Here is a 25,247-nt window from a genome sequence, read left to right as displayed (position 1 = left end):
ACAATATTTTTTTTTTTAATTATGTCGCTTGTCAAGCATTTAATCCTCGGCCTCTAAATAGTTTGTCTATGACAGTTTTAAAATTTTATTGTGTAATAATAATATCATCTGGATGTTACTATTCCATCTAATTGAGAATGATTAATGTTGTTGTGGTGCGTTGAATGTGTGCGTAATAATAAATAGTGTATGGCTAAATAGAAAGGATGTTGTATTGTATCTGTGAACATCGCACCGGCGTCTGTCTGTCTGGGTGACTGTGAGAGTGTTTGTGTGTGTACTGATAAACAAAACAACTCGGCATTTTAATGAGTTGTCTGACAGAGCATAGACGTAGTGTGCTTTCATACTTTCAATTTCACCTTTTTTGCGGCAAATATTGTGAGTGAGACGTGGTGAATCAATTATTAAAATACAAAAAATGTAACTCCACACTTCTACGTTGTCAAAGAGAAATTTAAATTGTGCAATAGTGTCGGTTATTTTATATGATTTTTAATGCTTCTTACGAGTTGAAGTTTGTTTATTTAAATTATTTTGTTTTTTTTTTATTATTATTTTGTAATGTGTGTTTTGCAGTATTGTGTTAGTGTGTAGTGAGTGGCCGGCGAACAGCCCCTTGCGTCGCACCCTGTTGCACCCCTATTCCTTGTGTCTCGCCTCAGACTCTGATTGCATGCATGAAAAAGTTCACCCTGCACAGTTTCTAGTGTGGATAGATCGACGCTTCAGCCTGGACGCAATATGACAAATTCACAGGTATGTACAACACCCACTAAATTATTATTTAAACTCTTAAGTTAAAATTAAAGCAAAATTTACCATTTTCTACTTAACTTTACCTAACCTAACCTAACCCTACCTTAACAGAGCATATTGATGGGTCAATGCATGGATATTGTATATTGAGTTTTGATAAAATAAAATTTGAAACGTTTGATTGAAATTGATGTGATTGATTGAAAGTCTAACGCAAAATAGGCATAATGTTTTATGTATTTGAATGTGTATAATAGAAAAACTGGAGATACAATGTCTGTGCGCTAGCCCATTATGTTAATAAGCTGCGAAATGTTTTTTAACGATTCATCACTTTCCCTACCGATTGGATCTTTACTATGGTTCAAATACACATTGTAAAAAAGCATGTGAATTTTATCAAAAATTGAATTCAAACACACAATTATTAATGATATCTGACACTGTTTTAATATATTTATACGACATATTATTATGTTTCGTTTAATTACTAAACATTTTCAAATATTGGTACAAAATTTTGGGTTGGTTATGCTATCCTCTTTTCACCTCAGTGTTTCATGCTCATTACAGAGCCATTCTCAAGAAACATTTGTAAAAAGCCCAAAACATTGAAATTGGAAATGTGCATAATAATACAGTCTTGACTGTGCCATGCAATTTTTTTTTTTAAATCCTTCAATATGCAATTTGAATAATCAGTCAAATGTTTTATTTTTATTTTAGTAAAAAAATATATTTACATATTTTTAATTATTTTGCCTGATGGGGATATTTTGGCAGTTCGTTCACTATGGCTTAAACGACTATCGGAGAATCATTTGCTTTTTTCAATATTGCTTATAGGGGGTTATACTTGTTAAATAAATGTTTCAGCTGTTTAAACCTCTGATGTGACAAAATTGAAATTTTACACAAAAGACAAAAAAAATTCTTTACCCGCACAAAAATTAAGGTGTACTTTCATTTTATTTTTGTATGTTTGAATAGCTTGATTTATCGAGATTTATCTATTAGAGGTAGGTATTACTGTCTTATTAAAATGAGACATGTTTAATTGTAGGTTTCTATAAGCCAGATTTTAAACTGGAGGTTTTTTAGTACTTATCTAAATTTAATTAAATACAGATTCCGCATGACCATGTCGATCCGTAGCTAAGCAGTGATTGGCTAATATTATGAACTGGCCGTATCGATTTTCGCATAAAAACTACTTGTAATCTGTATTATTCTTTAATATATGGATGCTATATAGAACTATGCTGTCTAATATAAAGGAACAGTAAAAACACTATTTTGACAAAATTGTCACATCAGAGGTTTCAACAGCTCAACAATGGCATTACAAAAAAAGGTTTTCATCTGGCTACGTTTTTTTGTGTATTTCATTTATTGTCTAAGCTGTAAGCATTTTATAATTTGTTCAGGGAAGTGTCTTTTATGTATGTGTCATATCATTAGCCTGCTACATCTTGGTATTGAATCTTGTGTCCATAATATGGTTAAAATATATCGCACCGTGAGTGTAAAACCAAGGCATCTGCAAATTTTTCAATTTCGAGATTAAATGCAAAACAACTGCAAAAGTCGTGAACTTGATAATGTAAAAGTGAAGTAACTGAAAGAACATGCAATATAATGTAGATATAAACCAAATATTATGGTTTTTTTTTTTAGAAACTCTATTTCATCTAACAAAACGAAGACTTCAAACCCTAATATATCCAAAATATGTCTTTTGCAGATGCCTTGGTTTTACACTCACGGTGCGATATTATACTGAGAATGTATCAAAATCACAATTATTTTGCCATTTCATTATTAGATAGCTAATGGTCGGGCACTATTCTAATTTTAGTAGTTAAGAAAGCTTGCAATTTTTGTCAACGCTAGATATAACTAAATATTTTGCTTCAGCCATTGGTATTAGTAAAGTTGTTTAAAGGACAATATTATTTGCTTAGTATTTCAAAACAATATTTTTATTCTTGGCTGCGAACGAATGGATGGGATTTATCTTATGTGTGATTTTTTCAAAAATTATTACAAGAAAAAGGGACTTCTATATTTTCAACTATATGGTACAGAGCACAGAGACGATAAATATTAACAGAGCAATTTTTCATCAGACTGATTTGATAGTTTTAATTTTAATCTAAGACATTCTTTTGATACATATGATTCTGTAGGGCGGGATGAATGAGTTTTTCCATATCTAAGTTGTGTACCTAGTTAGAGAATCATTTTTTAAATGTGTCTTTGCTGGTATGAATAATACTGCTATTTTTATCACATTTTAATGTGTTATTTATTATTCAGTATTTGACCAGTGAGTATTTTAATGTAAAAAAATCAGATAGTTTCTCCATTGCCTGGGAAATTCTTTACTATAGAATTTTAATTTTTTATATTATTATGTCATTTTAGTATAAGTATATATTATATGTATTTGGTTTATATGTTACGCCGAATGTGCGAAATTGACTATTGCATGAAATGGGCAAAATCTTGCCTAAATCATGAAAAATGCAAGCCCGTCGCCTTATTCATGAATTAGGCAAAATATCTGCCAAGTGCGTGAATTCAGCAGTAATTTTTCAGCCTAGTTCATGCATTGGGCAAAATAGATAGTAGCGCTACGGTGGTGTTTTTTGCAACTAAACCAAATGTGTCAAATGCTTATGCATTGGTCAAAATAGGTGGTCGCGCTCCGGTGTTGTTTTTTGCAACTAACCAAATGTGTCAAATGTCATTGATTATATAAAAATATACCAATATAGAACTATAATATGATAATGGAAGAATTTTATTAAAAGATATTTTTGTGATTTGATTCGTGCTTGGGTATCAATCGTGCAATGGTCGATTGTTTGTTTGTGATAGTTTGTTGACACTTGTTAGCTAACCTCAAAATGGACATTCAGTTGAATTCAGAATAACAAAACCTAACCTAACCTAATAATAATAATATTATATTATGTCCAATTATAACTAATAAAACCATCCCTTTTAAATTTACTTTTTCTACTGTTGTGTTGACAGTTTAAGAATTCCATACCCTGGCGAATTCACGCACTTGGCAGATAATTTATCTAATTCATGAATAAGGCAACGGGCTTGACTATTACATGAATTAGTCAAAATTTTGCCCATTTCATGTAATAGTCAATTTTGCACATTCGGCGTAACATATATATATGAAATAATTAAATTAATATACTCTGTGGCAGTAGATAATTTAGCATATGTCAATGTAAATATTGTCTGAAGATGATGAATGGCAAAACCTAGGTCGCTAAAAACGATTCAAATAATTTGTACAAAATTTAAACGAATTAAAATTAAAATTCCATCATGTAGCTACTATCATTTTTATTCAATCTTAAAATCGTATGGACCTCCATAGAGTGGAGGTTATATTAACAGATTTTTTTTTACAAGAAATGGATGGTAGCGACTTGCTCAACCTATTAGGTCCAAACACATTTTGATAAACAACATGTGAATTTTTCCAGACCCGGGACCGATGACATTATAAGATGTGGTAACCGCTCGGCCATTGATAGTTATTTTAGAAACACTTATTATTTAAGCGTCAATTACATTGAGCTACTTTACGAGCTGTTTGTTGGCGAATTTAACAGCGGGCGATTCAGCTACTGCGATTATGATGATGACACACAAAACTTTCCATTCACTGAGAAGCCACAAGCCAGCGAATATTTTGACAGAACGTAGTTCGTTTTTTTACCGGGAGGTTGCTACTGCGCAGACGCAGTAGGCCCACATGCCGGCGTGTAGCGTGTAAAGTTGACCGGCTTTCAACTTTTCTCGGTAGAGTATTTACAATCTGCTTGTTAGCTTGTTCTATGATTACACTGGGCGACTTTGCAGGCAGCTTGTAAATTCGCCAACAAACAGCTCGTAAAGTAGCTCAATGTAATCGACACTTTACTTCTTATACCTAGGTGTCTGTCAAAATCTTAGTCTGAAATATTTTGTTATTTTTTTTTATCAACAGTTGAGTAGTTAATAATATTTAACACATATTTAATTCCCATTTATCTATTGTTTCCATGTTCTTTGCTGGATGCAAAAAAATATTAATTGTCTGACATAGGTGGTTTATTAATACAATAAGACAGCGTGGGAGATTATTTCTGACGTGAGAATTCAACTTACTTCTCTGGAGATTTCATTCTGTTGATTCTTTTATAAGCCTACTTCTCTTTTTATGCTTCCTCAATAATTTATTATTTATACAATCACTGTTTATGGATGCATTCTCTTTTAGTGCACTGGGAAATATGATTTACTTTTTTATTGCACAACTGTACAAGTAGGTGAGCCCTCGATCTTACATTACAGTTCAACTACAGGATTATCACGATAGAACTGGCATTTACATGATACAATACGGTGAAACCCCGATTCTACGGTTTTCAAGGGACCCTAGAAAAAAACGATAAACGGCATGAATTATTCATCTTGAATTATTTTCAGTTTCTCAGCTTAAATTCTAGTTTTCTTCTGTGAGGCATTTTAGTTGCAACTTAAAAAAATCGTGATATGACATGCGAGGCAAGCCTGAGCGCCGACCAACATGTGCAAACAAAGCGACATAACTAAAAGGTCTGTATGTATGTATTATAAACAATTCTACGAAAGCGAAATGAAAAATATTTAACAAAAACGGTCAATCGGGATAATATTTGTGACATGACCACAATATTTGGACGATAGATCGAGGAAAACGATAAATCGGGGAACGGTTAATGCAGGATTATTTAACATTGTTCTTTTGGGTGTTTGGCGGGACTTTCAAAAATAAACGATCCGTGCGGGAAATCTATTTATGTGAGAATGGTAGATCGGGGTTCCACTGTATCATGATATCCACACCAGCAGAGCTATTCTAACATATCCACTTAATTTGAAAATAGTCATATTCCGACCGTTAATTATCCTGGGATAGGAACTGTCAGTCGTGATCGTTTTTAACGCGGTTCAAGATGATCTCGTTAACTGGATTAGAACTAGATAGAGTACGATAATTACATATTATTGAGAATGGATTTGCGACGATTTTGTATGTTAATACTAATTTCCAGCTCAACTCCATCATAGATACTCAACACAACTTTTAAAAAAAAGATGCGGTTCACATGACATGCGTACTGATTTAAATATCTGCTTAACTGTGTTACCAATTATTGTAGATGATGTATTCAGAATTGCCCCTAGTGATATCCCTGTTATTTTGAATCAAGAAAAATAACTATGAATAACCCTGCATCTGGAGAATGTGAGTCTTGAGTAATGTTTATGTATCTTAAACAAATGTCAGACATCTTTCAGATAAATTTGTTACAATATTGTCAATTGATACTCATGTTCACCACACTAGGTACTATCAAGTGGCTTCACCATACCCAAATGTTGACATTCTATAATTTTGTTATTCTATGGATTAACTGCGATAAAAAGAGAAGGTAAAGGAAAGACTGTCAGAAACCGAATTCTTATGATTCAATCAGGATTCAAACCCTAAATCACCGCTTACAATCATTACTGATGTGGCAAGTTATGGGATATCAAATCAAGACAAAGGCATTAGCTTTTCAATGTTTGTTCTCCCAGTAAATGTTACACCATTTAGATACATCAAATGAATGAATTAAACGGATGCAAAAATTACACAAGGGGGTAGAATGAAACTGCACTGCTCGAATCTGAAGCCACAAAACAATTAACGCCAGCTTCTGTCGATAGGCAGTGCGAGCATTGTTTTAGTGTTATCACTCGGATAAGGGAAAAGGAAAATGTTCATCCTAACTTACCACACCTAAGTTATTATAAAATTTTGGAAGAGATACCATAAAGACTAAAATTGAGTTATTTATAACAGTGTTACTCAAAATTACTTGGGCCAGGTAATTTTACAAAAGTGTCTATATGCCAAATTATATTCATTTATTTATTATTCCATCTGTAAGTAATGAAATTACAACTTTAAAACTAGCGATACTCTAATTTTCTGTTTACTTATTGGTTTGTTATCATTATCATTTATGGCACTACAACCCTTGGTGGGTCTTGGCCTCCTTCAAAAACTTTCTCGATCCTGGACGATCCAGCGCCAACACTCTCCAGTTGCTTAGACCAGGCAGTCTTAAATTTCCTGTGGCACAGTCTGGCCATCTCAGTTTCGGCCGTCCAGGTCATCTCTTGCCCTCGAGGATTGCGTACATAGCCCGACTTGCTGGTATCTCCTCCGACATTTTTATGATAGTAACTAATATTTTATTTCAAGATAACTAGTGACACTTTCGAGTAATGAGGAAGCTTCAGGAGTTTATATACAAAAATAATTATTTAAAATAAGCAGAGCATATCAAGTTAATATTGATATTTATAACATATATATTTATAACATATTTCTTTTCACACATCTTTTTGCTTGTTATAATAACTTACCTCTATCCAACAGGTAGCCTCCGACACTGGTACGTGAAATAAATTTTTATATTGGTCGCAACATTTGTGTAGCACTGGTTTAAATATATGTGTTCTACGTTTTGAAACATACCTTACCGTACAGTTTACTTGGTTGTGATAGATATTCTACAATTACGTAATAGTTGAATAATCATATCTAATGTACCTAAGTTGTGAAGAGTGTAAAGTAATATGGGAATTTCTATTTTCAGTTATGGTTTCGGGGCGTTCGAAGTTCAAAGTTCCGGCACGTGTACGGGGTACCATTCAAGCGGGAGCGATGCTACGACAACATAAAAATAACACGCAACGCGCACGACTCCAATTTCTGTGCAGTCAATCCAAAGTTCGTTGCCATAGTAACGGAGGTCGCGGGCGGCGGCGCTTTCCTGGTGTTACCACTAGATCATGTAAGTCATTGTGTTAATTATTTTAGTGTATGCTGTAAATGCATCCTTGATAAGTGAAAATCAATGATTTTATTCCACGACTGACGGTACCAAAATGGGACTTAGTCCTAGATGCATAGACTAGAATACAATGTCAGTTGCTAAACTCGTGACTAAATTAGTGACGTCACATCGCGATTCGTCATCATTATTGTAACCCTTCTTAATTTTTATTAGTGTTTCATATTTGCCTATTGAATCGTTACTCAATATGATTTTGTTTTGTCGGCAACAAAAAAACAGGATTCAAAATATTTATTTAATTTCTGGTTAAACAATGATGAATGTCAGATCTTGCAGGTTACCAAGCATATGCAAACATCAATAGAATACTATTGTTTTTTACATTTTTCGTTAAACAGCCGATACCAGGCTAAATGCATCAGCCTTTTAGTCAATTAAGAAAATCTTGAATGAGCTCAAGATGTAGCCTAAATATATTACTATGCAAGCTTATCACTTTCTGAGATTTTTTTTGATTGTTGCATTTGTATTTTTGTTGTAAGTCTTAAAATAGTTTTTTATACAATAAATCATCAATGGCATAATTGTCATTGTTGGGATCCGAGACCTTCGGCGGGTTTTTGCTTTCTTCAAAAAATTTTTTCGTCCTCGACGATCCTGTGCTGCCGCTTTTAAATTCCTACAACTAGCATGTTCATATCTGTGTCGTATTTTACCCTCAGGAGATGCGTACATAGACCGTCATGGTCGCAACTCTTCCGGCATTCTATGTACGTGATCGTTTCACCCACACAAAGTGACTATAGTTCCTCACTCCTCAAAGAAGTCCATCATGTTGAAAACAAAACTCAAATAGCTTCCATTGGAGCCGCTACTTTTTTTATCTACAAATAATGCTGCCAACACAGAATATTCATATTTCTATAGTTACCTATTCAACCATGATGAAATCATTTCGGAACTGCTGTCAATAATGTTATAATAATTATTAATTTTCTTGTCACTCAATGTTGAGGATCGTGACTTTTTAAATATACTAGTTAATATATTTCTACAGCGATCCCTGGATTCCACTATCGATATAACTGAAGGTGTTAGAGGCCCGTAGTATCAATTAGTTCCACTGGTCAGATTGTCATGTAAGCAACCTCTTTCTTCCATGTCAACCCTCAATGTCACCACAAATATTAATACTATCGATTGAAGGTACTTGATGGAATTTGAATTGACTTAAGGTGACGCATCAGTGAAACGCCAAATAATTTTCAACTGTACGCGCGACGAAATTTTGGACTCGCTGCCATTCAGTGAGAGAATGTTGACCCAAAAGCATGTCACTTTGCTGCGTGATGGCGACGGGTCAATTAATTCTAAAATCGTGTAAAGATGACTAAAAACGTTACCCATTTACTTTAAAAAGAAAACATGTCAATGAATATATTATTATTGTTACTAATAGAACAATAAAAAGAACATAAAATGGACGTATGTTGGATTTATATGACAGATAATATTTCGTTTGACAGGCGTCATTTTCACCCGCCACCCGCAATCCGCGCATCGCCTAGCAACGATCTTTTTAGACCGTGCCTCAACTAATGCATGGCCTTAAATGGAATAGTACAAAACTTAAATCCATTAATTTCCACAAATGATGAGCCTTTCAAAAATTATTATTTTCCCATCTGGCAATGTGACCGAAGAACTGCGAAACTCTAGTTGTAGGTAATGAAAAAGTTTTATAAATATTTCCCTCAACAGAGACTAATTATTTTGAATAAATTCAGATATTAGATACGTCTTTTAAATAAGCTTGTTGATTATTTTTACAAATTATGCAGAAGATAACAATATTTTTATTTTAAGATATTAGTAATCATATTGTAAAATTATATTACTAATGACAATGATGTTTAACATTATATCTTGAATCTATATAGTAATTAATTATATATAGCATTGACTTCATTGACCTTACTATCTACAATTCATTAACCTGATGTAAGTTATATGGATAGTAATATACATACATAATAACAGTATAACTAATTAGATGTACATTACACTATGGACATTGAGTAATTACATGATTATTGAAGTAAGTATGAAAATGTATTTATATTGTTTTGGTGCAATAAGTCACCAATTAAGCTAGGGTTTCCTAAGAAAGCTGTGCCGTAATGTAGCGGTGGTTGACGTCACTAAAACGTTGTTTATGCAAACCAGATGGCGTTGGTTTCCTAGAGAGCGTTGGTTGTGAGCGTAACGTCAAATAGCGGTGCCGCCATTTGCATGACGGCCATCATAGCGTGACCATTTTAAAATAAAAAATGAGTGTAAACGCTGCAAACGTAATTTGAACCAGCGAAAAAAACGAATTATTGATTGATAATAAAGCTTTATATAATGTGAATAGCAAAGATTATGTGATTCAGTACATAGTCAAACAATACTGGTATCAAGCGAAAGTGTTGCCTGAATAATTTTTCCTCGTTGCAGTGCAGACGGCGACGCACTAAAGTTTGAACTGCTGAACCCTCTGTAGCACGATTTTTTCACGACAGTTTTCGTCTTCCAATGACTCCTCATCTTCCAAATAATATAGTAGTAATAATGCTATGTCTTGATCGTCCATTCTCCACCGCAATACGCTCACTGACCGCTGTCTGTCTTTTTTTAAGTTTACATCTCTGGTTATCGTCGTGACAGCCGTTTTCTTACGTCCGCCGCATCGCGTCATGTTACGGCCGTTGCATAACGGCACGGCTTTCTTAGGAAACCCTAAAACTGAATTCTTTGGGCCTCAGTAATACGTACTTGTTTAAATATGTCAGCTCATGCACTAGTCAGCCGATTCACGAGGATAAAAAGGTGGCAAACATTTTACAAAGAGTGATAGCTGGCATATTCACGTCTTCTAAATGGAAATCAAATGAATATAGTTTTGTGTGTCGTTTACTGTTTCCATGAAAGTAAAATTGTTTTTAATGTGGATTATCTATGCAAACACGAAAGACTAGCAGTATTGAAGATGTCTTAAAACTTTATAAATGGATTATTCACCACACATAAATATTATGTTTATGACACATGTTGCTCAAAAACTAGGGACACATGTACCTGCAATGCATGTATTTGCATATTCAAATTAACAACCATTAGCCAGCGGCTATGTCCTGTTACAACATATTAACTGTTTTAGTAAAATGAGTTCTAAGCATCAGGCCCTAAGTGTAGTGAAAGAAGTCATTATTATAATATATATTTAGCATTTTATTGGTTCCAGACATCTTGTAGCAAGGCTATGATAGTTTAATGACAGAAAAAGTTAAATGCATTCATAATGGATCCATATTAGCCAACCGTCTTTAAAGTTAATAGCACAACATCAATTAGCCATTCAAATTAAATGATGATATTCTCAATTACTTCATTGGCTCTAAAAAATCTTACCATTTCCTCCAAAATGGAGCATACACAGAACAAATTAATAAATAGAATTCCGATAGGCTATAACCCAATACACTACATTTTGACGCAGTGTTTTGAATGTGTGAGTGTCCTACAAAAATGAACCACACATTGTAGACTTGCGATAGTGTGCGTTGCAATTTCAAATACACCAATATTAAACGATAGTCAGCGCATAAAATGAGAGCAGTTGTCAGAACGAAATACAAGCGTATTCTTAACACGTGTTTAAGTCTATCCCATATCTTTCCACACTCAAGATCGGTTGCCTGTTTCTCCACCCCCTTTAGGTATTTCAGTTTCCATTATTTCTGAGTTCCCTGGGAGCATATTATCTACCTCGATAGGTGATGGTTTTAAAGAGGATCGGTTGCTATTAATTCATTCAACCCTTGGGCCATACCAGGAATTCTAAAAAACATATTAAAAATATTCCAAAGGTAGAGTACCGTAAAACCCCCTAACTTCGCCTGGTTTTTTAACAGAAAGTCGTTTTGTCACCAAAATATCCACCAATATGAAGTCTTATAGATCTTATATAATGCACAATGATAGTGTTTATTTATATTTATATGAAATAATACCCTTTTATACTAAATAATATAATAAATCACTATTTTTTTATATAGACGAAGTTACGGCACGATTCCCTAACTTCGCCTAACGTGTTTCAGTAGGTCCACTAAAAAAATATTGTCTATGGATACTCACGAAATCTATTAAAAAATGACCTTAAGCAAATTCAGGTCTTATGCTAGAGACAATTTGACATATTTTAAAGAAATATCTACATTGGCGAAGATAGGAATCACTTCAATGACTGTTTCATACAACCTACCAATTTACGCTAGGGCTGCCAAAACCCAAATCATTATAGTATCATTTTTATGTATTGATTTACATAGTAAATTTTTAATAAAGGAAATATGAGAAAAATTGTTAACCGGTGATTCAAAGTGATGAATAGTTTTTAGTCTAAAAACCATAAAAATAAAAAAAACACATTTATTTCAATAAAATCGTTTTTTGTGACAACCCTAAAGCCAGGGGAAGTGTAGGAACAAGTAGTTCACAAAACATAGCCTGACATTGCATACTCAAATAATCGATGTTTTATTATAAATATCGGAAATCGCACGTTACATTTGGCAAGCAGACTATATCACTATATTATATTAAAAATTTGAAAAACCTACCTCTACAAGATTCGTAGAAATCAGCAAAAGTTCAGAAAAAATCTCTTCAAACCGGACTTGAAAAAACGGTACTAACACAAACACGGCGAAAATAATGGCGGTTTGAAAATTGTGTGGTGACAGGCGAATATTATCTTTAAAATCGCCTTAGTGGCTTAAAGTGGTGCGATAGTAAAAACATGAGTTTTTAGTGTTTAATTGATTTAGGTGAAGTTAGGGACACTTGGTGAAGTTAGGGGGTTTTACGGTAGGTATTTGGTATTTGAATTTCAGTTATAGTGAATAACCTAAAGATATTTGCTCGGTAAAGGATGCCAGACATTGATGAATTAATAACCTATGAATCATATAAAACTAACATAAAAACAGAAGTGAATTCCATTAAAATTACTAATTTATCTCCCACATGTTACTACATATTACTTACACCAAAACACAATAATTGGGTCAAAAATAATTGGAACTGTCAAATTGAAGAGTATCAAGAGAAAAAAGTATTGCCAACCTAAAAGTCATTTTTAAAAATGGAACACTAAATAAATTGCTACTATAAAATGAGACATTGTTTCCAAAGACAATTAATAGCCATGGGTTAGTGCACAGTAATTTTTTAATTTTTATATATTTGTATATGCTGTAAATATATTGTATGTCCAAATAGGGTAGGTATTTGAGAAGTTATTGCATACTTTAAATACAGTCCTTCACCATTCCATTTCACATTTGGTTTGGCTCTTTCAAATTCAATTTTCTCAAACCATATAAATGTATAGTACAGGTTCCCCTTTTAAAATGTAACGATTATAATATACAATAGCAAAACATTTAATATAAGAATAAACCATTTTTTTTATTCATCGAATAATTCACAAGATTTAAGAATGTAACATTCTTATTTGAACATACATATCCCACCCGGTACCTATTTTTTTTTCAATATTTTTTTATACTTGTGTACTTCTGGGGTGTTTCCGAATTGTGAATGAATTATTAATTGAACTGGCGTTTACGTGGTAGAACTCCATTACTTATAATGGTTTTGAAACAAAGTTATTTTTGTTAATTCTACTTTAATGGAGTGACAACCGTTTCGAAAATGGGTTTATAGCCTGAAACAATTGTCATCATAAATGACTCAATTAAAGTAGATTTAACAAAAATAACCTTGTTTCAAAACCATAAAAAAGAATGTTCATTAATGGCTGACATAATGCGAGAGAAATATGATCTGATTTAAATGACTTGACACTTGTCTTGAATTGGTAAGAATAAAAGCCGTTTCACACAAGATGCTGGTGTCTCGAGAGGCAACATTTACACAAAAATGAATGGGCGCGTTTAGACGGAGACACACTAGTGTCGGGTTCATTTATATGTATATACAGTGTCCAGAGATAACGGTGTTCAGACACCAGTGTCTCATATGAAACGGCTCTTACACTCTCCTTAAAATAATGCAGCTTGGTCAAATCCACATGTTTAGTTTTTAACCTCAATCAGTGTTTGTGTTTATGCACATTCGATGGTTTTAGCATGCTGTGATATGGGAGATGGTTTATGTTTACAGACGCAATTGGGTTCTTGTTAAGTAGGCAATAGAGATTATGTGAAGGCATATTATAATATATTATGTTTTATTCCAGACGGGACGATTGGATTTTAACGCTAGTCGGGTTACGGGTCACAGAGGACCCGTATTGGACATTAAATGGAACCCCTTCAACGATAACATCATCGCATCATGCTCAGATGATACCACTGTAAGTATTATTTCCATATTATTCTTGATAATAAAGGTGCAATTCCGTGTACGGTGTGAATATGTTGAATAGTATAAAAACATCAATTCATAGGGCAGCTCTTTATAAGGTTGGTTAATTCTGTGGTAAATTAACCTTTTCTATGCCTTATGATATTACTATGGCAGTATCTGACAGGCCGCAGATTTTTAACGACACACATTGAATGTAGAGCTAACCTCTTACTACAACCGCTGTAATTCCCCCGTTTATATGTGCATGGATTTACTGCTGACAGTACGTATTATCAAGGCCATAACAAGAAAATGCATGTGTAAACATGTATTATCATGCAAGTTGCAAGATTGCATGCATGAATGAATCAACAAAGTTCAGTAACTTCTGAATTTTCACGCAACAGTTGGAATTGTTCGATATCTGCGCCTGCGTAGTAGTATGATAGTGGCGAACCTGCCGGGCAGACTCATTTTGGGGTTAACCGATTTTCACTACCTGTCAAATAGTACTAGAAAATGACAACATCGCGTCTCGCTTACTCTTGAAGAATGAGATAGGCGAGACAGTCAGTACTTTTACGTTATTATCGCGATAGCTTAAAATACACACTATTGCTGCAAGTAAATCCATGAATGTGTCCAGGCGCTATAATATCGCTGAAGACATAGAACCAGTTAAGAATGTTTTTAAATTTTAGTTTGTTGAGAATTTACAAGCATTTTACTAAAACTTAAAATCATCCAAAAATATTCTTAATTTACTACAGAATACCAACCTTACAAAGTGCTGCCTGAGAATTGATGTTTTTAGACTTCAATTCTCAGCATATTCACGTCATACACGGAATTAGTCTACATTGTACACATCATAATAATGCGATTGTCAACAGCAACAGCAATAGTCACCAGCAAAGGATTGATATCAGCTTTTCATTTAATACTTTTTGACAGATACTTTCACCTTGGTATCGATACATAGAAGTAAAAAATAAATACGGTCACCGTTTTCTTTTCATAGAAATATCGAGCCTGAAACATACATAAATTTTTATTATTTCGTTTCATAGACTTGATGTAAAACCTCAATGATTTGAAGGAGTACTAGAGGTTATATATTATATGCATAGATTTATTATCAACCATACTTAGTGTCTCGACAAAAATGCATATCGTCATCGTGCTGTTTAAATCTCAGGTGGGAAAAAATTTAAATTCTACAGGAGAGACAAATTGCTTTATGAGCACAAACATGAATGTAGAATGCGACAGACTCATCTTGAGGCTTGGCGGCGGTGCTCATGTTGTTATATCATTCCCTACTTCCTTGATAAAAACAGAAATAGAAAATTCAAATTTATTTATTTTTACATACAGTGAACATTACAAATTATAAATTTAAGATGTTCACAACATGACATTTAAAAGCAAAGATAAAATAAGATAAAAATACATAGTATTAAAACAGTGAAATATAGGCAGTATCACAAAAACAGTATAAAAAGTAAATAGGTACAAAAATTATAAAGCATAGAAGCACACCGAATGAGCTAAGTGGACCCTATTTTAAGAATTTATAAAACAACGCCCATCTATACTCATCCCCACGTAGGTGGAATATCACATCCAAAGCAAGAGTTATTGCCCTCCCAGTTGGTATCACCAATGGCAGGTTAGTTCTGCACCTTGGGTGAACAAACAACTGATGCTCCTGATTTCTAAGATAGCTATCAGGGACACACAAGTCAATACTACCAAGAGTTCTCATTTAGACCATGTATAAGCCAAATATTGACATCTTCTAGCATTTCAACGACAGTATGTAAGCATACCTAAGAGAAAGCCAGTTGGAATACAATGACATACAGCAATTTTCCCCCAGTGAGTTGGAATATTTTTAGTTATATGGCAACATTACAACTGATTTGTCATGTCATCGCTGCGATTCTTTCGTTAACATTGTTTATTGGCTGAATAAGTTTTTTAAGATTTTTCTTCTTCGCATTCGATTCATATAATCTTCTTACCATCAACACTTTTCAAAAAAAATTGAGGGGGGTTATCATCAACGAGTGTTTGTATGTATAAAGTTACCACATAAACCGAGCGAGAGAAAACAATTCAATAAGCTTCATATAAGAGCAGTCAGAAATAATAACGGTGACAATAATTAAATTTACCCTATGAAATTTGTGTGCAGTAGAAGAAATCGCGTTCAAAATTTCAACGTTAGTTGAGGCACTATTATAGCTAGTGACGGTGGTTTTTTTATTACAGCAAATGCATGCTAAACCTGACTTAGTTTTTGATGTGTGCGTGTTTGTCAATCAGGTAAAGCTATGGCACATTCCGGATGGAGGCCTCTCCATGCACCTGACAGAGTGGCTTGTGGAGCTGCGAGGACACAAGAGGCGAGCTGCCTACATTGAATGGCATCCTTCCGCAGAGAACGTCTTGCTGAGTGCCGGCTTCGATTACCTAGTAAGATACATTATAGACATATTATTTAATGTTGTCTTTAGATTTGATTACAGCGTAATTTTTTTTTAGAAATACCAGTCATCACCGGTCATCAGCAGTTATCTATCACGGCTGCCGAGGCCGGTGTTATTAAACGTTACTTTTGACATTTCATACCTCAAGATAATTAACTCTCTTCATAACATTTTTTGATTGTGTAGTGTTATGTTGGAATAGACCTGCATGAGTGGTTAACCGTGCTAACAAAACTTGGGGCCGCACTGTGTTGAAATATTTAAATAATAAATCATGTAAAGTAGTCTCTCAGTGATTCGCCACCCCCAAAACCAGAGAAGTGTCCAATTAGTGAAAGCGGCGGATTATAGTGCATGCATACAAAATATGGTAAGAATTAAAACATGTATTTCGTAAAAATAGTTTTTTTTGAGAAATTTCAGTTTTATTTATAATAAAAATCAAGTATTTACTAAATTATACATATTTATAAACTAAGTGTATTGACTAAATATTAAACAGTAAATCACTTGACACAACCAGTTGTTCAGTGAGGTAGATATTCTTGAACGGCTTAGGATTCCTGGCTTTCTCTATGGCCAAAAGCTATAGTTTGTGTGTTCCGGTTGCATTGGAGCACGACATAATTGTGATGCGGTCCTTGAGCACTTTCCTCCCTGGTACATTACTTTTTTCGCGATGAACATACGTTTTACGAAGGAGAAGTTTCCAAAATAAACCCGTCTCATCTGCGTTGTATATTTGTACGTGGCGGACTACTGAATTTGACGATTGAATACCGGCGAATTATAGAGCTTGATTTTGTGCTTTCAATTAGTAAAAATAACGGCGGATTATAGTAGTTAATCGGATTACTGAGAGTGTACTGTATGTATAATACGATTGAAGAAAATCTACTCGATATTAGCAAATGTTTTTAGAAAACCATGATAACGTGCCAAAAATAATTTTTGGTATACATATTTGGTAAAGCAGTATAGGCGGCCCTCGACTTTCGCACGTAATTGGTTTCTGAAAATGTGTACGAGGCGTATTAGGAATCGGGTGTTTTCTTTATAAACTTGTCAAGAGATAGTTGAATACCTCCTGTTTTCTTTGTGGAGAGAGGAGTGACTGCATGGAAACGCACAGTTCTTGCATTGTCAACAAATATCTAAATTTTAAGAAATGTACGAAATAGCGAATTGTGCAAACGCGGAATGTTTGAAAGTCGAGAGCCGCCTGTATTCTTAAACTAGGGAAGACAAACAACCTCCCAATAACTTCATTTGAAGAAAAAAAAATGGGTTAACATGATATTTGACTTAAAACTTGTGACAGGTTAATTTGAATTCAGAGGACATCCGACTTAAAACTTGTAACTTGGGTTAAGACGTTAAGGGGAAACATAAACATGTAAATAAAACAAAATATTATTCTTTCAAAACATTGATAATACTATATTATTATTTATCCAATTTTCAGAGGTTTCTTTATAAACCATGTCAAGCAAAATATAATATAAAGTTTGTGTCGAAATATCAAAGAAATAAAAGCGAGGATTGTCTGTCTGACCACTATGTCAACATAATATTGAACTATTTACATACCTAGCTATATTATTTTTTCAATCACAGATATTTAGATTACTTTTTCAATTTCCTGGGACTATATACTATGAAAAATTGCTCCGCCATATTCGTTAGTCATGTCATAGAAATAATGATCATGACAGTGTGATATTGTTAATTTTACGGCTATATGATTGTGTTGCTGGGGGATTGCGAATCATTTTCTGTTTAATAGATGGATTTAAGAATTTTCTTCATCAAAAAAATATATGACTGAATTTAGGGCAACTTGTATGACTAAGTCGCTATGCATTGTGCACTGTATATTCAATTGCTGAATTTTATACTATTGAAACTTCTCCGGTAAAAGGATAAGCCTCGCGCTCTCAGTATTTTAAAATTGTACATAAGAATCTCCACACTGAAGATAACAACCCCGATGGATATCCCGGCCGTCCATATATAGATGGCGCCCTCTATTTGCTCCAAGGACAGTTGAGTAGCGCTTGCGTCCGTATCCAGTTTGCTACCCGAATGATAGCTGACGCCGAACGTTATGTTTTTCTTCGAAGTAATGTCACCGAGGATCATTTTTAGTATGCCGGCCTCGTTGAGGCTTCTTATCTTCTTGTCGATGAAGCAGTCGTATGGAGAGTTTGGCCTCAGTCCCAGCACCACGGCGTAAGTCATCACGTTGGGCTTTATCGGATGCGAATGTGCCCGGACGTATTCCAGCCCACCTTTATCACCTTCCGAATCACCTAAAATAAATTGATCAGACAAAACTTTTAATACTATGCCGTAATTGTTGTGAACCAGCCGTTTTTCTCGGTCTCCAAGATTGTTTTCCGGCAAGAAGAGCTTTGCCAGAGTGTTGAATACCGTGTCGTTGCTATTATTCAATATTGTGAGCGCGGTATTGTCGAATTGCCCCCAAGATAAGTTGGCGTCGATCATATCTTGGAAGCTGTCTATCCGCTTGGAATATAGGGGGTACATCATGAGTGACGTGTAGCCGGTGGTGTAGGTGATTCCGAACAGCATACTGACTGTCACCCATGACACGGTTATCCACCTCATCGAAGACTCGCGTGCCGATGGAAAATGACCGGGAACGGCTTGGATTGATATTCTCACAATGCTCCAGATCGAATATCCGACATCAGCATAATGTAAATGTATATTATTTTTTTTGTTAATTTTTTTTATTATCTTGGCGAACACGGCCGATACGACGCACGTGCCAATCATCACCGAGAGGCAGGTGAGCCAGACCGGTCCGCTGAATGGCATTCTCAAAGTGGTTGCTTGTGATATCTTCTGCGGGTCAGGAACAAACATCTGCGTCGACAGTTCATTGTATGACACGCTCGGTTGACTCTGTCCCGTGTTGAAATTGGACAGCCACAGAGAGCAAGCACCGATTTCGGATCTGCCTTCCGAGATATCGCTGATCACCTGGTGCCACTTGTTATACGTGTTACTTTTAATATCATATCGCACCGACAGTCCTCGAGTTATCTCTCGTAGTATGAAACCCTCAACTCCACTCGGTTCTGATTTTGTATGATCCAGTATTACAAACGGTGGACAGTGAAACAGGCTGATGTTAAAGGTGGTCCCTGCCTTCAAATAAGGCTTATTACATTGCACTCCGAACATTTGCCTGGTTTTTCGAGTGTCACTGAAATTAATTGTCGAAAGCGGTATTACGATTTCCTCGTCGACTGTTGAATCCCAAAAATATGTCTCGCAATCTTCGTTAACCTGTCTCGAATCGTTCATAGTGGTGATGCTCACTTGTACTATTTGAAGACCCGCCAGTAAAATATACGGATGAAAAACTTGAAGATGTACTATATCTCGGTCGATATTGTAAATAAGAATGTTTTTAGTGACGTGTGGTTTTATTTTTTCACTTTGACTTCTTTCAAATAAATTAAATACTAACTGAGCGTCATCAGCTATTAGAATTGATCCCGAACATTCTGTGTGCCGGGAAAGAGACGTGTTAGCGATCGAATACAAGTAAATAGGACACGTCTCTTGAATCATTTCAATGATGTATCTTCCGTGATCGCCGTCATCCGTTATAATGTTCAGACAAGAGTAACATAGCACTAGAATCTCTTCCGATATTTCATCCATAAGACTTCTAAGATCAACTTCTCCGCAGCAAATAACACAAGAGTAACCCAATTGCAACAGAAGAAATTTAAATATTCTATTAACAGACATAATTAATTATTATATTGCAACATTAGTGTCTTATTTAAACTGTCTCAAATATTGTGTAATAAAAAGTTGTTGGAAAATAATTCACTGTACCGATTTTGGAGTATAAGCGTCGGATAGCCCATCACCGTTTGCAGTAAATAAATTGAGTTTTGTAAATATGTAGCATTGAGCACTTAACTGAATTAAACACATGCTAATTATGTTTGATAATCACTCTGGTGTGTGCAGTTGGAAAATATTTACCGTTAAACACTGACAATGCAATTTTCATTCATAATGATTTATTACATAGTTGATTGAGGTTGTTGTAATGGAGTTTTGTAAATCGTATAGGATCAAACAGAGGGTTAGGGTTGCACACAGATATTGAAAAAAACTTTTTCTATATAGATGGAGCCTAAATGTATGAAATTGAAGCAAAAAAAGACCAATGGTCAACGTATGAAATTAGCTACAAGTGACTTAGCATTACAGGTTCATTTATAGAGAACTTCACATTACTTCTGTCATTTTATTATACGCAGGGCGTATAAAGACATTTTGTCACGATGAGTAGATAAGCAGTCAATAATACCCCACTTGAGTTAGTCATCACAATGAACATTAAAAATGGGCGGCCACATCGCGATTGTAAGAAAATCGGAATGGCGATTGATACATCTTAATATTTGTTTACCTTACTTAAGTTTACGAACTCAACCATGCTTCGTGCATTTGCAAAATAATTTCAATTGCCATTACAGAAATAACGTATAAGACTCATTATATTTATAGTCTAAATTCTTTGATTGCACATATATCATTATCTTAGAATCAGACTGTAATATCTTGTAAACATCCTGCACAACTTTGCACATGCATACCGGATCACTGGAAGCATACATTGGTTAAACACTTGGACATTTAGACGTTGGAATGCATACATTAAGAGTTGCAACAATGTGGTATAGAGAGATACATGTTGGATATCATGCGCAAAAACAGAAATGGGATTGAGCAAACGAGAGTAGGTATATAACGTAATTTAGTATGCCAAAACTACTCTCAAATGGACACATATAATTCTCTATTCCAATTAGTACCCATGGGATATAAGATGAATAAACCAGTGTGTCTACTCTATACACAAGGCAGCTATCGGCGGATATCGACGGCAGTTATCATATTTATGTATTGAGGTATTATAATTATTACAATAAGTTAGCCCTATAAACTGTCAAAATTGTCTATCTCGCTCTAAAAGTTAACACAGTCAAGAGAGGTGCTGTTAAAACATAGCACTTTTTGACAATTTAAATAGATAGATTCGGTAGCCCCCTTGCGTATAGAATAGACCCACTAATACAAATCTAAAATTGCCAATTTTTCAGGTTCTTAGTAATGTATGAAATATTTTATTAGCAGTGAACGTGTTGAAAAAATTTCACATCTGTCGTGCGTGCCCAGTACATGCTAATTTTTTTAATTATATGCTACATGTATTCATTTAATCCTCGATATCACAATTATTATAATTGTGGGTACAACCCTTTGAATTCTTTATATTGTTGAGCACTACATTTTCTGTTTTATATTAGAAACATCCTTCGAATAGGTTTATTACGGGGTAATAACGTTCTGATCTGAAATAGCAGATAATTTGAATAATAAATTAATAACTATTGGATTAATTATTTACAGCTTGCATGTTGGCAATATTGGCTAGTTTTATTATCTGTCGTTTATATCAGTGTCAAGCAATATTTTTCATACTTATTTTTAATCATCATTGTTTATGGATGCTAATAATATCATAAGAGAAAAATAGCAAACCATTATTACCATCAATAAATACCTGGATACACTATCGGAAAACAGTTAATTACATTATTGAAGTCATCGTACACGATGACCACAAAATGTTGCGTATTGTCACAGGAAGTAATGGCGGTTTCACATGGAAGATACATGTATCCGATATATCGGGCATGTTCAACACGCGGATCACGGGATAGATTATGTTCGATTGCTCCATTGGCCCATATGAATCAAGTTGTATTAAAGATTCCTATTGTTATTTCCTAAAAAAATAGATACTCTTCGCTACGGCACTGCTAATGCTGTAGGTCCTGGAAAAAGGTACAGGACTTGCTGATCTTATGCTTGGGCTACGTTCTACTACGAATATTTAATATCAAAACGTATGGTTTTTTTCAGATAATCGTGTGGGATATCGGTAAGGGCGAGGCAATGAATGTGATTGACTGCCATCTTGATGTGATCTACTGCATGTCTTTCAACCGAGACGGATCCCTGCTGGCCACCACCTGTAAAGACAAGAAGCTTAGGATTATCGAGCCCAGATCGGGAATTGTTGTGTCGGTAAGTAATCAATATATCCACTCCGAGACAAATCACTTTACAGTATAACCCCTATTTTACGTTTTTTAAGGGACTGAAAAAAAAAACCTAATTGGAGGGAAAATGTGAAAGGGGGGTATTGAAAAAAAGAACATTTAAATTTTATGTTTCTAAAAAAATAACGTTTTATTAAAAAACAACATTCAATTTAATTTTTTTTATTTTTTATTAAAAAAATCATGTATATTAGTTTGTAGCATTTTTGTTTTTTTGTTATGTAATTCTCTTTCAAGACTATATAAACATTTAAAAGTGTCATCTTGGATATCAGCAAAGCTTGTAAAGTAGCTTTTTAAACCCTCGATGAACCTCATTGCTTCTTCTTTTGTTGGAATATCAACCTCTTCTTCATCAGACAGTTCTTCAGTAGACAAGTCTGGTGGTGTTAAATGACTGTCAACAATGTCATCAACTTCCACCAAGTCTGATGTCTTAACATTGGAGTCAAGGTTTACATAATCCTCCAGGGGTTGGTCTGAAATCCTTTCCCAGCCTTCTATAACATCACACTGGATATTTTCTTGGGTACTGGGTACGTCTTCATCCTGCTCCTTGTATATCCCAGCTTTTCGGAAACAATTCTTGATGGTAGAGTCGGTTATTTCACACCATGCCTTAACGGTATAATGCATTGCATCTAAAATGGACATCTTAAATTTGTTGGGGTCCTCACCTCGTTCTAACTGACACAATAACTTCTGTACCAAGTTTCTTCTATAGTAGTGCTTGAATGCCCGAATTATCCCTAAATCCAGGGGTTACACAAACACGATGCCAAAAGAAAAGATGGCGACCAATGGACCTTGTTATGCGCCGAACTCGGGCCAATCACAGCGTTGCTCGCTGACCAATCACCGTGCGCCGTTCTAAAGACACGAAGTTTTCCCTCCAAACACCTTACGCCGTTCGAATGTCACGACCCAATCCATTGTCAAGCGCGCGTAACACGCATATTTTGAATATTTCCAACGTAAATCGCGGGAAAGAAAAATGTAAATGCGGGTATTAAATGTACTGAAATACATCGGGACTGAAAAAATTACACGCAATTGCCGAGTTTACCTTGTAAACCTCTTAAATTCAAAACACTCTTTTATTCAAGAGATAACAGAAACTGTCCCAATTATCGTTTTCAAAAGAATTTCGAAAAATAAAATTCTAGGCATAATTATAACGATTCCCGGTAAATACTGAGAATATAGTCGTAAATACGATAAAATTTTTCCGATATATTAACATGAATTATGAGGTAAGGCCTTTCGCTCATGGAGAATTTAAAATCTGACGAACTGGTTGCCGATGAAACTCATAAACTGGCCCATGGTTGATGCTTCGCACACGGCGCTACTGAAACTCACTTGAAATAATAATCTCATAACGTCAAACTGTCAAACCCATTGTCTTTCTTACTTCATTCCAAACTTATTCCGTAATATCTTTATGTGAATATTCTGGAAGCCTGTTATTATACTGGTATTTCTCAACTTCTGCCACAAATTTTAAATTAAAAGTAATTTAAAAAAAACCCAGATTAGGATAATAATTTAAGTTTCATGATACAAAAAATAAAAATCAGTTCAAAATCAAACTAGTCTTTTTAGTTTTCTTCCAAAAGAACTTCCAAAAGCCTGCAAAGGTTTTTAAAAGTGTACATTTTTGTAATGATGCCATTTATTATTTTTAAAAATTTTTTATTTTTGGAAATGTTCCGCGACCCAATCAATATGTCAAGCAACCTAATTTTGGATCACGACCCACAGATTAATAACCTCCGAGATTAACTAACAATATGATCACAGGATTAGGAAATTTTAAACTGATGTCGTAACTGACAAAAGTGGTGTTGATTTATATATCATCCCCTTTCTTCTTCCACCAATAATTAACAGTAGAGAAAATTAATGGTATTGTATTTCAACTGTTTTTTTATCTGCAGAAAAACAGTGAAAACAACTGATGAATAAGATGAGGATTTGTTTTTGTATAATTTGCAGGAAGGTCAATGTCACCAAGGAACGAAGGCTTCGAAGGCCTGTTTCTTGGGATCACAGGGTAGAGTGTTGACCGCAGGTTTCTCTCGGCACAGTGATCGGCAGTACAGCGTGTGGGACCAGCACGACCTCTCTCGCCCTCTCAGCTGCGAGACCATCGACAGCTCTTCGGGAGTCGTCTTCCCTTATTACGACTACGACACCAATATGGTAACAATCATAATTTTTAACATCAACCTCTCCGTGTAATCACTGTAATTTATATGTTTTGCTATTTAATCGATATCCATCTAACTTAGTTGATATTATTTTTACACCAATATACGTCATCCATAACGATTGACTTTTTTAAATATTTTTTTTATTCAACGATACAGAAGATTTAAAAGGTAATATTGCAGAGGTCGGTTACCACCATTTTTTTTTTTTTTTTATATTCTACCTGATTTGGATGTTTGCTAGCAAAATAGAATAAAATTAAA

General features: G+C 34.6%; 2 protein-coding genes across 8 annotated transcripts in view; one reads left to right on the top strand and one right to left on the bottom strand.

Moving 5' to 3' along the window:
• LOC147078947 (coronin-2B-like) overlaps positions 1-25,247 on the top strand; it is a 48,477-nt gene that overhangs the window by 10,553 nt on the left and 12,677 nt on the right. For 4 of the 7 annotated variants that reach the window (XM_085951597.1, XM_085951591.1, XM_085951584.1 and 1 more), the window contains exons 2-6: positions 7,470-7,667; positions 13,981-14,097; positions 16,422-16,571; positions 22,571-22,735; positions 24,769-24,975. In XM_085951597.1, the coding sequence (XP_085807723.1) occupies positions 7,470-7,667; positions 13,981-14,097; positions 16,422-16,571; positions 22,571-22,735; positions 24,769-24,975 (837 nt within the window). Of the gene's footprint in view, positions 1-579; positions 760-7,469; positions 7,668-13,980; positions 14,098-16,421; positions 16,572-22,570; positions 22,736-24,768; positions 24,976-25,247 lie in introns of those variants that run through there. The other 3 variants (XM_085951611.1, XM_085951605.1, XM_085951599.1) reach the window with 1 other exon arrangement.
• Positions 18,464-19,921, bottom strand: LOC147078948 (uncharacterized). Its single transcript, XM_085955042.1, has one exon. It carries the CDS (start codon positions 19,919-19,921, stop codon positions 18,464-18,466), a length of 1,458 nt encoding a protein of 485 aa, XP_085811168.1.

The sequence above is a fragment of the Rhyacophila brunnea genome, unplaced genomic scaffold (genome assembly GCF_057557595.1).
Source record: "Rhyacophila brunnea isolate RB1 unplaced genomic scaffold, BYU_Rbru_1.0 scaffold_10, whole genome shotgun sequence".
Taxonomy (NCBI): domain Eukaryota; kingdom Metazoa; phylum Arthropoda; class Insecta; order Trichoptera; family Rhyacophilidae; genus Rhyacophila; species Rhyacophila brunnea.
Note: the sequence above shows the minus strand (reverse complement) of the source record. Positions and strands in the feature narration are given on the sequence as shown.

Excerpts from the sequence above, each read along its gene's own strand:
- LOC147078948 (XM_085955042.1), bottom strand. The coding sequence starts at position 19,921 with ATGAACGATTCGAGACAGGTTAACGAAGATTGCGAGACATATTTTTGG.